At 51.3% G+C, this 15,996-nt stretch overlaps 1 protein-coding gene across 8 annotated transcripts in view; it reads left to right on the forward strand.

Annotated features, from left to right (window-relative positions):
* Positions 1–12,065, forward strand: part of DUS2 (dihydrouridine synthase 2) — a 49,636-nt gene extending 37,571 nt beyond the window's left edge. For 6 of the 8 annotated variants that reach the window (XM_004744488.3, XM_045076207.1, XM_004744491.3 and 3 more), the window contains 9 exons: positions 1,577–1,642; positions 1,828–1,898; positions 4,091–4,177; positions 5,505–5,673; positions 7,772–7,893; positions 9,147–9,296; positions 10,018–10,105; positions 11,161–11,234; positions 11,476–12,065. In XM_004744488.3, the coding sequence (XP_004744545.1) occupies positions 1,577–1,642; positions 1,828–1,898; positions 4,091–4,177; positions 5,505–5,673; positions 7,772–7,893; positions 9,147–9,296; positions 10,018–10,105; positions 11,161–11,234; positions 11,476–11,713 (1,065 nt within the window). In that variant the 3' untranslated portion in view covers positions 11,714–12,065. The remainder of the gene's footprint in view (positions 1–1,576; positions 1,643–1,827; positions 1,899–4,090; positions 4,178–5,504; positions 5,674–7,771; positions 7,894–9,146; positions 9,297–10,017; positions 10,106–11,160; positions 11,235–11,475) is intronic. The other 2 variants (XM_004744494.3, XM_045076208.1) reach the window with 2 other exon arrangements.
* The last annotated feature ends 3,931 nt before the right edge of the window (positions 12,066–15,996 follow it).

A 15,996-nucleotide genomic window follows, 5' to 3' on the forward strand; every position in this document is an offset into this window, starting at 1 on the left:
TTAATAATTGGAAAGATTTGGGCGCCTGGGTGGCTCAGTGGGTTAAGCCGCTGCCTTCGGCTCAGGTCATGATCTCAGGGTCCTGGGATCGAGTCCTGCATCAGGCTCTCTGCTCAGCAGGGAGCCTGCTTCCCTCTCTCTCTCTCTGCCTGCCTCTCTATCTACTTGTGATTTCTCTCTGTCAAATAAATAAATAAAATCTTTAAAAAAAAATAAAATAAAATAATTGGAAAGATTTTATGGTTTTCCTGAGAAATTGATGTACATCACTCTGTAAGTTCAAGGCGTACAAGCATGATGATTTGATTTACATATATTGTGAAGTGGTTACTACAGTAAGCTTACCTGTATTCTGTATCCCTCATCTCGTATGGATACAATAAAATAAAAATTAAAAAAACTCTTCTGAAACTAATGTCACATTGTGGGTCAACTGTACTTTAAGGATAAAAACAAAACTAAATGTGATGAGAACTCTTAGGATCTACACTTTTTTTTTTTAAGATCTGCTTGTTTATTTGTTTATTCATTTGAGACACGGAGAAAGAGAATAAGCAGGGGAGAGAAGCAGGGGGAGAGGGAGAAGCAGACACCTCGCTGAGCCAGGAGCCCAATGTGGAGCTCGATCCCAGGACCCTGAGATCATGAGCTGAGCTGAAGGCAGATGCTTAAGCATCTGAGCCACTGAAGTGCCCCCAGATCTACTCTCTTAACAGCTTTCCCAGGTATCATACAGCAGTGTTAGCTGCAGGCATTATGTTGTACATTGTATGTTCATACCTTTTGACCACCTTCTCCAGCTCCCGCTCCCAACACCTCTGGTAACCATTAATCTGATTTCTTTTTCCAGTTTCTTTCCTTTTTATTAGATTCCTCATATAAGTGAGATCATACCGTATTTGTTTTTCTTTGGCTTATTTTTTTAAAAAAGATTTTATTTATTTATTTGACAGAGATCACAAGTAGGCAGAGAGGCAGGCAGAGAGAGAGGAGGAAGCAGGCTCCCTGCTGAGCAGAGAGCCCAATTTCGGGGCTGGATCCCAGGACCCTGGGATCATGACCTGAGCTAAAGGCAGAGGCTTTAACCCACTGAGCCACCCAGGCGCCCCAACTCTCTGGCTTATTTTATTTAGCATAACACTTCAAGGTCCATCCGTGTTTCTTGCAAATGGTAGGATTTCCTCATTTCTTATGGCTGAATGACAGAGTCTTTTGAAAACACATATTCCTAAGCCCTGCTCACTTAGGGACCCATTTAGGAAGTACAGGGTGGAATCTAAGGTTCTGTATTTCTTAGGCTGTCCAGAAGATTCTGATGTTTACCTGGCAAAGGATTACTGTGTTCTACGTAGGTGTGCATGAAGATCCATTCATTCGTCCACTTACCAAACATATGCACACCATGGTGTACCAGGCAAGGGGCTTCTGGTGCGGGGGTGCTAGTGTAGGGAAGGAAGGACACATACATGTACATAGACTTGTCCATGCCATGGTGATGCACAGGTCTGTAGCACGGTTAAGTAGTATGAGCATTGTGGTTGTTTTTCCAGAATAGTTTGTGTTTTCCTCACTGCAGATCCTCAGCACTCTTGTCAAAGGGACACGCAGACCTGTGACCTGCAAGATTCGCATCCTGCCATCGGTAAGGATGGTGTTTTACATTTCAAGGTCCATTTTCTCTGGATGTGTTGATTTGGGGGGTGGTGAATGATTCTCCAGGAGCTGAATTAGGATGGAGGAGGGGTTGGTGAACCCACTTTTTTGAGCTGGCAGCTAGCTGTTCCCTCTGTAGCTTCAGTAATCACCCTGGGCTGTCCTCTTCCTCAGCTGGAAGATACCTTGAGCCTTGTGAAGCGGATAGAGAGGACTGGCATCGCTGCTGTCACAGTTCACGGAAGGTGAGTGGTTGTATATCTAGTGACTGACTTGAGGGAGGTTCTCAGCCGTCCTTTTTTTTTTTTTAATATTATTTATTTGAAAGACACAGAGAGATAGCAAGAGAGAGCATGAGTGGGGGGTGCAGGGCAGAGGGAGTGGGAGAGGAAGAAGCAAGACTTAATGCTGAGCAGGGAGCCCAACTCAGGGCTCTGTCTTAGGGCCCTGGGATCACAACCTGAAGGCAGATGTTTAATGGACTGAGCCACCTATGCGCCCTCGTCCTCAGCCATCTTAACAATGCTTCTCCAGACCCCAGGGGACAGTGAACTTTTCTTCTACACATGCAGCCTACCTCTGCCTAGCTCTTTAACATCCTATAAGTCCTGAGGGCAGTCAAACCCTTTATAGGCTGGCATTCTTCTTTGTTTCATTCACTGAACACCTCCTGGTGGTAGACATTGCACTGAGTTTAAAGACGGAAGAAGAGGAAGACTGAGTTTAAAGATTCTAGGGGAAGAAGAAACGCCCATACCCTCAGGATGTGTAAATGGTAGAGATTGAGTGATAGGTTCAGAATTGTACCATGCAGCCAGGAAGTGGTGGAATTAGAACTCTGACTCTGAATCTCATTTTCTTTCCACTACGTTGGGTCATGGCTTCTCCCTTGAATGATCCCAGGCAGATGGCTGTTTTTTTAAAGGCACTGTCTCTTTTGTCTGCCCTCTTTGGACTGCCAGCTGTCACAATGACTACTTGAAACAGCCCTTGTATCTGTAGCTAATGTGCTGTCTTCTGGGAGCTGACGTGTTGCTGACAGCTGCTTTTGGCTTCCCAGGCAGTTTTGCTCCCTGTGTCTACCATGTGCTTTTGTACATCCCAGGTAAACAGACTTTGGCCAGAGTGACCCACCTTCTCTGAATGTTACTCCTTTTGGGTTCAGGGGTCTTGTTGGAACAGCCCACTGCTTGCTGGTTGTTTCTATTCCAGCATTTCAGACGAGTAGAACCCATAACTCCCAACAGGGAAAAGAGAAAAGCAGAGTTCTGTGGGTTGAAGCCAGTAGGGGGCGGTGAAAGGCCATACATTCGTACACACATGCCCCTACTTGCCACAGCAGGCTCTAGGCTCAGGCTGCCTGGTTTGGTCTCCTGGCTCTGCTGCTTGTTGGCTGTGTATCCTTGTACAAATCACTTAACCTCTCTGAGTACCACGTTCCTCATTTGGAAATTAAAATAATTTCTGTTTTATAGGGTTGTCTTGAGGCTTTTATGAGATCATGAATATATAGCCTTGGCACGGTGCCTGGCGTATGGTATTCTCTGAATAAATATAGCTATTTCTTTTTGCCAGTAGTTGGAAACACCAGGAAGACAGATTTGGGTGCGTTTCAAGAAGGGCTTTAAGGCCATCAAAGCTGTTGAGGATGGACTAGACTGGCTGCGGGGCTTGTGGGGAGGTGGAGGTAGAAGATGGGTTGACAGGCCTTCTGAGGTCCTGTGGCCCCTGACCCTTCTGTTGAAAAGGGATGGGCCCAGGCAAGACCTGAGCAAGAGCTGTCTGGTCACCCATCTCTTTTGCTTGTTCCTGAGCACAACTTAGATCAGAGCTCACTTCAGTATCCCTAAGACTGACTCATACACAAGAACTTCTTGCAGTTAACCTTGGAAAGAGGGGCCCCAGGCTGTGGTCCTTCCTTGCTGGGGCTCGTTGTGACAGCTATGATCTGAGGCCTGTCCTGGTTGCTGGTTCTACCCTGTGCCAGGTACCTTTCCCCAGGATCAGCTGCCCAACTTGGCCTCAACATAGACAGCTGTGTGGGAGTGGCCAGTCTGAGGGCAGCAGCTGTTCCCAGTCTCATAGGGAGGGCAGGGCCGGGACAGTAGAGGTAGCATTCTTATAGCACTGTTCCTCATCTCTGGCAGAGGTGAGGGGAAGCCAGGGAAAGGCAGTGTGACCTTGGGAGCCAGGCCACCTCTGCAGCCATGCCTCACCTGCAGGCCTGTAAGGCTGGACTTGCCTTCTCAGCAGGGGCTAATGCTGCTCCCGCAGAGGTCATGGAGAGACGTCCTCTGCAGTCCAGAACCCTGTTCTTCATGGCCATGTGTCCTTCCTGAGGTTCAGCAGGGAGGACAGTAGGGTTTGACTAAGGTAAACTGTTTGAACCATGACATGGCCTCAGCCCTTGGCCCCATCTTTTTTCTTTATTTCCAAGGAAGCGGGAGGAACGACCTCAGCACCCTGTCAGCTGTGAAGCCATCAGAGCCATTGCTGAAGCCCTCTCCATTCCTGTCATAGCCAAGTAAGCCTCTCTTCTTCATCATTTACTGTTTTATGCTCCACCTCACTCTGGGGGATTTGAGCTGACATAGAAAAAGTGGATGGAGATAGTATTAAAAAATGATCTGAGGGAAAAGGAAAAAAGGTGGGGCAAAAAATGAGGTTGGGCATGAGGTTGAAAAGTCTGTATCATGTCCCCTGGCCTCTAGTGAGTGGCTGATGTAGGTGTGCAGCAGGCAGGGCGCGTTCTGATAAAGGGGTTGAGATAAGGGAGTGTTCAGGGGACTGGGAGAGCGAAAAGGCGGCCCCTGTAGAAGGCCCCAGGCAAAGTGATGTCACACCCAGAGTTAGGTATGTAGGGTGTAGGGTGGGTAGTCCCAAGCCAGAGTGTACTGAGGTATGGTTAGGGGGCATAAGGCAGGTCATAGTCCAAAGCATGCTGGGCAGCTACAGGACCAGGAGCAGAGACATTTGTGAGGCACGAATGACCAGCTCGGAGGTTTAATAGTAAGATAGTGTCCAGTTGTCACTGGGGAGCTGGCTATGTGGGCCAGTTGGGATCCAGTGGAGCCTTGCACCTTAGGAGGGCACAGAGCCTGAGGACAGGATGGGAACAGAGAAGTTCCAAAGCCCTGAAGCCCTGACAAAAGGCACACCTGACTGGTGGGAAGGAGGGAGGGTGGGAGCTAAGGTTGGGGGTCTTAGCCAGGCCTGGTTGTCGCTAGGCCAAGGACTTGTAGGAGTGGCTTGGAGAAGGTAGGGCTACTCGAGAGCCTGGATCCTGCTGCTGCTGCTGCCACCCAAGGGTCTTCCCCACAATACATAAAACGCTGTCTCTGGATTGAGGCTGTCACTTCTAGTGGAACGGATGCAAAGAGCGGTTTCCAAGGGGGCCCTTGGGGCCTCAGAGTGGCAGGAAGGGAAATTGCAACCAAACTGGGCCTCCTTCCTTCCTCTCGTAATCACCACCGCGTCTGTGGTTTTTGACCCAGCCATTAGTAGATGCATAGGTGCCCCCCAGACTGGGGGTTTTCCTGTGATCCCAGCATCTACTGACAGACCCGAGTCTTCAGATTGGGGATGGCTTTAGGATGAGGAGGCAGGAAGGTAAAATCTCTGGGAGACCTGTTACGTGTGAGGCCTGGTTCAGGCTGTTTCACTGCATTATTTGACGTGGAGTTCCTGACCCCGAAGTGGGGTGTGTGTTATGACCTCTGGTCTCCCGAAGTGCTGGTAGCTGAAGGATTGGCCAAATCCAAATAGTTAATCTCAGCAGCTCTGAGAATTGCCTTTTTCTGAAAATGCTAGTATAAGGATGGGGCCAGCCTCACTCTCCTGTTGCCTTTCAGTGGAGGATCTCACGACCACATCCAAAAGTATTTGGACATAGAGGACTTCCGACAAGCTACAGCAGCCTCTTCGGTGATGGTGGCCCGAGCTGCCATGTGGAACCCGTCCATCTTTCTCAAGGAGGGTCTGCGACCCCTGGAGGAGGTCATGCAGAAGTACATCAGATATGTACGTCTATGCGCTTTTTCAAAAGAAACATTTCTCACTGTCTGCCACATTCCTGCAAAAAGCGCCTTGGGTGAGCCCCCAGCCCCCAGCAGCCTTTTTGTGCCTCTCCTTTTCTTTTTAGCTCTTGTAATGTAGCATTAGGTCTCCATGACTGCAGTGTAGAGACAGCGTGCTGGGGAGGCCTGCCCCTACCATCACCTCCTTCTGAAGCTTCCAAGCGTGGGGGTCATAGTAAGGATGCCTGGATTCTGGATGCTGCCAGGGTCCAAACATGTGATGTCTTTCCCTTTCTCTCTCATAACCCCCTGCCATACATGCACTCACAGTGACAGTGGTGTCGGTATCACTGAAGACAACCGTGCCAAACGGTTGGCGCCTAAGCAGCCACAGCCTGGAGGAGCCATGGTAGCTGTTGTTGAGGACAGATTATCTCTATAGAGACTTCTCTTTGGTCATAAGTCAGAATCACTTCTAAAACACTTTTTTTTTTTGCTAATTCCCAGAACCCTTTACCCTGGGGTAAAGGGACTAGCCTAACTTTAACCTTTTCCTCTTACTGAGATCTCGATGGTAGTGGCAGAGGCATTTACCTCCAAAGGAATTTTTTGACCAGTTCACCTGCCCTGTCCCTTTGGCACAATCCTAGAATTCTGTGAGACTCTGAACATGTCTGCAGGCAGAGATAGTCAGTGGACTTCTAATTCTTCGGTGTGTTGGGCCTGAGCAGAGAGTCCAGCCCTCATCCTCTTCAATACTGGGGCTCACACCCTCTGGGAGGGTCAAGAGCATCTCAGATCCTCAGACTGCCCATACCCTCTTTAGGCCATGGCCATGCCTATGGCTGCTATGGCCACCATGGCCTATGGGTATCCCCAGGACTGTGCAAGTTGGCGATGGTAGGAGGCCCTGAGGCTTCTGTCCAGAGATAGGCAGTTTCTGTTCTAGAGCCTCCCCTGCTTAATGCTACAAGCCCTCATTCCCTGGGTTTCACATGTCCTGTTGGGCAGGTTGGTGACTACTGGGCTCTCCCATACTCTGGGCCAGCCAGAGACAAGGGGGGGTGGGTTGCCTTAGCCCAGGCCACCTGTCTGGCTCTTGCAGCTGGCAGGCACGTCTGTAGCAGGGAAGATAAGCTCAGCACTGCTCCCTGTGAAAGGTGATGTTATCATTCCTACTCTGTGTCCTTTGGCAGCTCCTCAAGAGCTGTTGTCCTGGAGGAAAGGAGTGGCTTGCAAGCAAAGGCAGGGCTGCTTCTGGTCCAGCCAGGTGCCTTCTGTCCCTGACAAGCTGAATCAAGGCCTTGCCACTAGCTGGGGCTTGCCAGCAGATCTCTGCTTTGTCCTCTTCGTGTCATGCCGCCTTCCCAGGTGCTGAAGACATAGGCCTAGGTGGGGATATTAAAAGGATACAGAGGGTGAGGGCTGGGAGGGTGTTCTAGAGGGCCAGGGCATCTCTCACCCAGTGCTTTTCTATCTGCCCCAGCCAGGCAGGCTTCTAGTGTCCTGCTATGTACAGTCAGCTTGCCTCCCTGAGCCCGCATTTGTCAGGAGTAGTGGTGACAGCTGCCCCTCACGCTTGTGAGACTTGTGAAACTCAATGAGGGGACAGGTCACATGTGAACATGATTGGTAGAGGGTACTGTGCTTTCCCATGCAGGTGGGATGTTGGAGACAGGTTATTTAAGATGTGGGCAAGGAAGGTATCCACTGTGTATAGAAACAGAAGAATCTTGCCCCTATCCTGCCACACCAGAGTCTGACTTGCTCCCTGTCCTTGCCCTGGAAGAGCAGCAAGTCCTCTGTGGTAGTCTATGGTGGCTGAAGCAGGAGGCGCTCCCCACACTTCTGGACATCCTTTGGCCTGTCTGGTTGAGTGTGCTCCTAACCCTGGATCTCACCTGTGACTCTTGAGCTTTGTACTGCTCGCTGGAGGAGTAGATGGCCAGGATGGAGGTGGTTTTCCTTATGGGCTCACAGTGCCCCAGCTGCAGGCACACCTCTGCTGTCCCCTTGGAGCCCCTTTCTCTGCCATCAGGGCACAGCTTAGGCCTCAGAGCCTGCCTGGGCAGCAAGTGGGCTCATGCTGCTTCTTCCCTCAGGCCATACAGTATGAGAACCACTACACCAACACCAAGTACTGCTTGTGCCAGATGCTACGAGAACAGTTGGAGTCGCCCCAGGGAAGGTTGCTCCATGCTGCCCAGTCTTCCCAGGAAATTTGGTGAGAGGGGCAATGGCTGTCCGTCATTCCTTGCAGACATTGCCAGGCTTGACTATGAGCCCTAAACTGACTGTCGGGGACCAAGGATGCAGCTTCTGGAGGTGGATGTATAGGAGTGGGGCTGTGGTACAGTTTCTCCTCACAGAAGAGGAAACTTAACGAAGCATTGGAACTTTCCATCCCTGGACTGACCTCACAGCAGAATTTGGGGAAGTAGAATGCTGAGGATGGAGGAATATGGGGGCTGGGCTTGGGAATTCTGGAGGAAGGGGCTTTCATAGTAAAAGATCTGTCACACGCTAGACCCAATGGTCAGGAGATGGGGGTTGTAGAATTGAGCCCCTGGCCTGAGCCTGTGCCCTCAACCCATAACTGCAGTCTGGGAGGCTCCCCGTTGGTCCCCTGCATTTGGTGTAGATCCTCACAACCTGGCCTGGTACCTATTCCTCTGGCTCCCTGTCTGCTTGTCTGTTTTCCCAAGCTCCACATCTGTGCTCATGCTGGGTCTTCTGCCTGAACGCTCTTTCCTCTTCCCTCCTTAGAAACTTTCCTAAACCACACTTGTGCCCAGGCACCCATCCTCATGAATATGCTTTAGCCTTCAAGATGCTTGCTAGAAGGGGAAAGAGTTGTCAGAACTCTCTTCCCAAACCTGGGCTTGTGGTGTTGGTTCTGTTCCTACCCCACATAGCTTAACCAGCTTGACTCGGGTATCTTGTGAGTTTGAGAGAAAGAGTAGAACTCTGTAGTTCTGGGTGGTACCTCAGTTTAGGCTAGGCCTAACTGCTTGTGGCTCGGGCAGGAAGTGGGGAACCACTTAGTGGTCGTGGCCTCTGTCTCTTCCTCCCTTGGGCCCACATGAGGATGAGGCTGTGTATAATCCAGGCACTTGTTCAGTGTAGGTCAGTTCGCTCACTGCTGGCTGGGGACACTTGCCTGTGTTTTCTTCTTTGGAAGAGAGGCTGGGCTCAGTTGCTAGAGGTGACCTTTACAGCCTTTTCTACCCAGCCCAGCCTGCCCTCCAGTGTCCAGCCTCAGAGGCTCACACTCATTCTTTGCCAGTCAAGGCTGATCCCAGGGGTAGGTAGGGGAACCTCCTGATGGCTAGGTCTCAGTGGTGTTTTCGTGCGTGTGGGAGGGGGCAGGAGGGTGGGGTGGTCATTTCTCAGCGGTGAGACCCTGGGCTCTTGGAGTAGTTTCCTGGATGCTGGGTCCACTAAGGGGTTTGCTGTGCTCTGCTTGTCTTTCCACAGTGAGGCCTTTGGTCTTGGTGCCTTCTATGAGGAGATGACACGAGAGCTAAATGCCCGACGGGCTGAACTCTTGGCCAGAACCCCAGAGGCTGCGGCAGAGCCAGCTGAAGACACCTCTGGTGTCATTAAGATGGCTGTCAAGTTTGACCGGTAGGTCTCCAGGTTGGCCTCTGCTTGGCCAGGGCCCATGGCCTCAGCTGGCTGATTGTTATACATGGTTAATGTCACGTTCAGGGACCACAGGTCTTCTTCGTTTGGATCCTTGTTCTCATTTTTCAGCATCCCAAAGAAGGCAGTTTGGGGAAGATGGTTCCTAAAGGGCAGGCAGCACTGTCAGGGGTGTTGTCCTGGGGTGACCAAACTTCTTTCCTTGAATCGCCTTGTCCCACAACTCAGGGGACATAATAAGGGTGGGTACTGAGCTAGATCCCAGACCACTGCTTGGCCACCTATGTTCCCAACCCCCACCCAATCCCTCTGGCTTGTGTTGTGGGGCAAACTGGATCTTCTTCTTCTTTTTTTAAAGTAAGCTCCACACTGGGCATGGAGCCCAGCGGGGTTCCTGAACTCATAACCCTGAGATCAAGACCTGAGCTGAGATCAACTGTTAGGGCACTTAATCAACTGAGTCACCCATTTTTGACTATTGAAAGTTGTTTTCCAGGCTAGAGTTCAGAGTGCTGGGAGTTCACTTTGTATCCTAGTTCCCCAAGCATGCTGAAGCCCATCTTCCCTTTAGGTAGAATCCAGACCCCACACCACTGGTGGGAGGACAGAAATGGGAGCTCAGGGGAATAAGTATAGGAATCCTAAGGCAGCAGCCTGGTGGTGATTGTGGGCAAGGCCTGACTCCTTCCCCTCCTTGCCCTAGGAGAGCATACTCACCCCAGATCACCCCCAAGATGTGCCTGCTAGAATGGTGCCGGAAGGAGAAGCTGGCGCAGCCTGTGTATGACACGGTGAGTTCTTGGCTGTGGCCTGCCCTGCATCCTGCTCTACAGTGCCTCCCACAGCCGGTGCCATTGCTCCCAGCATACCCATAGCTCGTACCCTGAATTCCAGACTGCTTGACTGAAGCCTGGCTTTGCCCTCCATGGACATGACAATGGTTGCTGGCAGCCCGACTGCTGATGTGATAGTCCCTTCCCTGTGACAGTGGGCTTATTGTCAAATTCTGACCACTTTCATAAAATTGAACTTGAGACCTACGTAAGGGGGCTGCTTGGGCCAGTCTCTGCCGGTGGTATTGCTTAGACCAGGGAGACTTCTCTGGAAAGGACCAGGTGGCTTACTTAGGAAGGATGCGTAAGGAGTGGTAAGACAGTCTTGCTTCACCTCCTTTGGTCCCCATGGCCATGCCTTATTTAGGCTGCTCTGTCTCTTTGGACTAGCCTTCTTACCTCTGATCTCCTTCCAGGACTTGTGTCCTCTCCCAGAGTGACTTTTCCAGAACAAATCTGCCCTCTGCCTTCCTGCTCAAGTCTCCTCTCCTCAGTGTCTTTGGGGTCAAGTCCTAGCACCTCAGCACAGAGCGCAAGGCTCCCCACATGCCTTTCTGCTTCCTGTCTCATCCACTCAGCTCTTTGTCCAACCATATCACCTGGTTGTTCTGCCAAGTGTACCTTCTCTGCCCCATCCTTGTCCCCTCTCACCCCTTTGCCATCTGGTGAATTTTTCCTCATTTTGTGTGACCTGGCCCATCCAGATGTCAGTAGGAGCAGGATCCAGAGTCACGCGCGCTAAGGGCTCTGATGGCCCTTGGCTTAGGTACGTGATTGACCTCCTGACACACTGGAGTGTCATTGTCTGTTTATGTATCTGCCTTTCTTCCTCGCCAGATGGACCAGGCACTTCTCCTGGGGAGGACCATGTGATATGGGTAGCCTTCATTTAACTTAGGTGGGAGGTATTTCCTTTTTTCTGTCTTCCACGTGATCCTAGCAGGTGAGCCCCAGGGCTCATTCCTCTTGCCCCCATGCAGCCATCCCTATTTCCTTTCCTCTCTTTGCACCAGGTTCAGCGCCCCCTGGATCGCCTTTTTTGCTCTGTCGTGACGGTTGCTGAGCAAAAGTACCAGTCTACCTTGTGGTGAGTTTCCTTATCAGTGGACATGGGGCTTGGGATGAAGGGCCTGAACCGAGCCTTGGCAGAAGAGGGTTTGGGGAGGATGGTGTACCTGGGCAGTGGACATCCCCGGGCAATGACCCCCTTCCTCAATCTTGTTAGAATCTTTGCCAAGGGTTTATAGAGTCAGGCCTCTCCAGCCTCTTGCCCTGCACCCAGCCTACCTACCTACGTGCCTTATTGTCCCATTGCCTCATCTGCCCAGGGACAAGTCTAAGAAATTGGCGGAGCAGGCTGCGGCCATCGTCTGTCTGCGGAGCCGGGGCCTCCCTGAGGGTCGCCTGGGCGAGGAGAGCCCTTCCTGGCACAAGCGCAAGCGGGAGGCCATTGACCAAGACCCTGAGGGTTCCAGAAATCAGGAGCACACGGTGCCTGGGGAGCTGTGCAAGAAGCTCTTTGTGGCCTTGGGAAGTGGTGAAGAGAGCCGCCTGGGAGGCTGGTGAGCACTGTCCCTACCTTGGTCACCTGCTTCAGGAGCCTGGCCGTAAGATGTCTGTGGGTGCAGACCATGAACCAGATGCCATCGGACAATTCTCTGACTGTTCCTGGCAGGAGTTACGAGGTCCTGACCTGGGCTGTCAGCCTGGAGCACAGGCTAAAGGGTGCCTAGGGTGCACATCTCCCTTGGTGGGTCTGAGTAGCAAGGCCGAGTTCCCAGTGACCTCAGTATTTTCTTTGAAAACAGGAGCTTTTCAGGTGGTGTCTCCTCATCCTGACATTGGAACAGTGCAATAAAGATCTGCCCATCCTTCCCCGCAGCTGGCTGCTTTAGCCTTGGGCATCTTCACACACAGACACAGGGCCTGGCATAATTATTCTACTTCCATCCTCTGTGCGGAGTTGGAGTTCCCTAAAGCATATCCTTCTGGGTCTGCGTGGAAGTGGGGGACGGGGTATCATCTTGAATGCACACAGGACTTGGGATGAGCCAGGAAGGCCCAAGAAGCCCATTCTACTGATGGCAAACCTGAGGTACTACCCATCAATGAATTTTCATGATGAGATGTGCTATAAAATCTGGGGAACAATTAGGGTATCTGGTGCTCCCGGAAGGGACCAGCTCAGGTGAGTGTGGGGGGCCCTGGGTTTGACCCCCAGCTAGCTGGAGCCCAGACCTGATGAGGTCTCTGCTCCAGACAGGGGACACTGAGGACACACGATGCTGATGCCAGCAGTTTAGGGCCCTCACAATTGCCCACCCACGCCACTGCCTGCCACCAGCCCCCACTATCCCACTTGGGCCGGAAGGAAGTGGCAGATTATCTTTAATTTCCTCTTGGCAGTGAGAAGCAAACAAACGGCTACCACATCTCATGGGGCCTCCCCCTCTTACTGGGAGGGGCGTTCTGACCAAAGGTCCCTGCCCTGTACCACCCCCGCTTCCTCCACTGTAAACACACTACTTCTCCTCCCCTTTCCCAAGTTCTTTGGGGAGGGGCGTTCCCCTCTAGGCCAAGGCTATGTTTCTCTCCTGTCCCTGGGGTCAGGCCCCTGTGCCAGGTTGCTGGCCCTGGTGGCCCGAATGAAAGATCAGGCATGTGAGGCCTCAGTCTCAGTCCCTGAATCGCCCTTCCCCTCACACTTGTTCTCCTGTATGCAGATAAGGCTACCGCACTACCAGCCGCCTACCGGAGCCCATTGCCGTCTGACCTTGGGAAAGTCACTTCTAGCTCTCTTTGGGCCTAAGGGCCCTCAGAGGAGAGGGAGATCAGCTGCTCTCTGCTTGCAGGAGGCTGGCTGGAGGATAAATAGGCCTGTGATTGGGGCACTGTGTGGCTAATGGGGTCACTTCACGCTGGGGCTGCCTTAGCTTCCTAGACTAGCACTCCAAGAGAAGGGACCCCACCTAGGAGACAGCTGAGGCTTGGTCCAGTCTCAGCATCAAGCTTTAGGCACAATTTCTGTCTGATTTTTCTCACAAAAAAACTAAGTTAAAATGCCTCCTTTCCTTAGATCCCAACTGGAACAGGGCAGACAGGGTGGCCCTAGTGGACCCTGGGCATCCTGAGCTAGTCAGAGCTTGTGGAAGGACCCTGTGGTAGCCAAATACCAAGTCTTAAGATCCACTTCTCCTGTGGGGTTGGGCTTTACCGCCTTTTCTACCACCAGTGTACTTTCCCTGGGGAAGCCCCTTCTCTGGTGGGGTTAGGTTTATTTCTGGGCTTTGGGGAAGGAGAGGCAGGGTAAAGCTCAGCTGTTAAGAGGGTAGAAAAATAAAAAGAGAGGCTGGAATATGGGAAGTTAGAGGGCCGAGGAAAAGCACTGGGGAGAGGGTCATTCACAGGGGAGCAGGTGGAAAGGGGCTCATGTATATTTCATAACTAAGGATATCTGGCCGAGATCCCAGGTATATCCCAGGTATATGTTGGCCTTCAAATGGTCTCACATTAGCATACCTGAGTGAGACCTTCCCTGGTCTCAGAGTGACCTACACAAGTCTGGGACCAACTGGGAGGGCTCAGTCAGGTCTGAAAGCTCTTCTCATTGTTCTCATCATTCCCACCGTAAATTCAGGACACTTAGATGCCCAAAGCCCTCTATGGGCCGGTGTCTATAATACGTATTCATCCATTCCAGCCACCTAGACTGAAGACTTACTCATAGCTCATCACATTTTGGGGACACATGGTTTTGGGCATGAGAAGGAGGGATGACTAAAGCTGGAGGGGGTGTCACATCTTCCGAAGGCCACAGCAAGACTGGACTTCATGCACGGATGAGTGGGGAATCTTTTAACCCTGCACACTTAGTTCTTTCCAGCTGTCAGTTCTGCTCAGAACCCTTCTGTGGCTCTCCACTGCCCTCTGGATCAAGTCCAAACTCCTCAGGCTAGTGTCTGAGGACAAAGTGCTGACCCTGTCTTCTCAGCACTCTGTGCTGACCTCAGCATCCAACGTTCTTCAGTTGCAGTTGGCCGGTATTGCCTCTGCCCAGCTTGGGAGCTGCTCAAGGGCAGTTCTTGTGGCCGCTATGGCCAGCCTTGGTGTGGGTGTGGGGAGCAGGCACAAAAGAACAATCAGACAAGCTTGTTGAATGGGGTATGTGGCATGGAAAGAAAGAACTTTTCTAAACCCTGACTTTTCCTCCAAGGCTCCTATTTCCCCTAATGTGGAACAAAAAGTGCTGGGCTGGGCTAACCTAAGCTGTACCATCCCATGGCTCAGAGGCCACAGGAGAGCCTTCAACACTGGGGGCTCAGGACCAGGCCTATGAAAGTAATGGCTTCCCCTAAATCTCAGGCTTGACTCACATTCACACAGGAGGGAGAGGAGTATACAGAAACCCACATAGTCCTTGTCCATCAGTCTGGGGTCCTATTTACTGTGGTAGTCCCCTGGCCACCTGGTTGCACAGGGCTCTCAGAAGGCTGGAGGCAGGTCAGATGGCCTCCTGCCATTTACAAGAGCTTTTGAGCTGGCCTGAGGAAGAGCTGATAGGGGAGGTCCTGGCTGAGGAAAAGGGGTAGAGAGACTTCATGTACTGGTGTGTGTGAGTGGGGTGGGTCTGCGTTCCAGCCTGCAGGGCTCTTAGCCATTGCAGTCTTTCTGACAAAGATGATAACACTTTTCCTGCAGTCAGTGCCCACCGTGGCTCCAGTCCTTATCTAGGTTAGAGTTCTCAGTTTCTTCCAGACCAGAAACCTTCCTAAAATGTAATCCCTTCTGAGTGTTCTCCAGCTGCACAGTGGTTGGGATACACAGATGGATTGCACAGATGCATAGATGTATGCATTTGAAGAATGGGTGAATTTTTTAAGCCATCTCTAGCTTCTGTGTGTGGTCCCTTACCAGTGGTGGGACTGATAGCTCCAGAATCTCTCTCTTGCATTCCCCCTGGCCTGGCTAGTTGAGTCCCTGGTTTATGGGGCAGAGGGGATAGATAAAGATCTGTTTTCTCAATCCAGATGACAACCTAGGGAGGTATTTTGGGGAACGGTCTAGGCAGGGGGACCACAACACATCCTGAAATTGCTCATTAGGATATTTAAACCACACAGTGCTGATTACTCCCTCTCTTTGACCCCTGTTATTTTCTTGTGTCCCTAACCTCCCCCTTTGCCAGAATTCTGAATATGTAAGTTGCTTTCAATCCTTTCATGGCTCCCTACTGGTCTCAGGATAAAGTCTAGATACTTTGCAGTGGACTGTAGCTCTCTGCCCATTCATCTGGTCTTACCTTCGGCTTCTGCTGAGTGCCAGTGCTTTTTGATTTCTAAGTTTTTTAAATCTCTTATCTGCCTGGATTATCTTCCTCACCTCTCAATCATCTTTCCAGTTCCTACTTAGTCCTTTGGAGGCCCTGCAACCTCAGGGGATTATGAACCTTCCTGGAGATCCTGGTACATCCCTAATTTCTTTGCACAGTAATTATAGAATTGCTGGTCTCCTTTCCCCCAACCCCTGAAGGGAGACCAATTTATCTCTGCTTCCCTAGGTCCAGCTCAGGTATGTGTACAGAGCACGGGGCAGGAAAGATTTTCTAACCTCAGGGATGAACCTATCCAAGATGAGCATCTCATCTACCCTGGATGTTACCTGTCCTGACCTAAGGCCTAGTTAGGCCTACCCTAGGGCTCCCTAGTAGCTCGGGCTTTCGTCCATATTTTGAGACCTTTCTTTCTTTCTTTTTTTTTTTTTAAGATTTTATTTGTTTGACAGAGAGATCACAAGCAGGCAGAGAGGCAGGCAGAAAGAGGGGGAAGCAGGCTCCCCACCGAGCAGAGCAG

Source organism: Mustela putorius, unplaced genomic scaffold (assembly GCF_011764305.1).
Source record: "Mustela putorius furo isolate JIRA1106 unplaced genomic scaffold, ASM1176430v1.1 tig00000174_pilon_pilon_pilon, whole genome shotgun sequence".
NCBI lineage: Eukaryota > Metazoa > Chordata > Mammalia > Carnivora > Mustelidae > Mustela > Mustela putorius.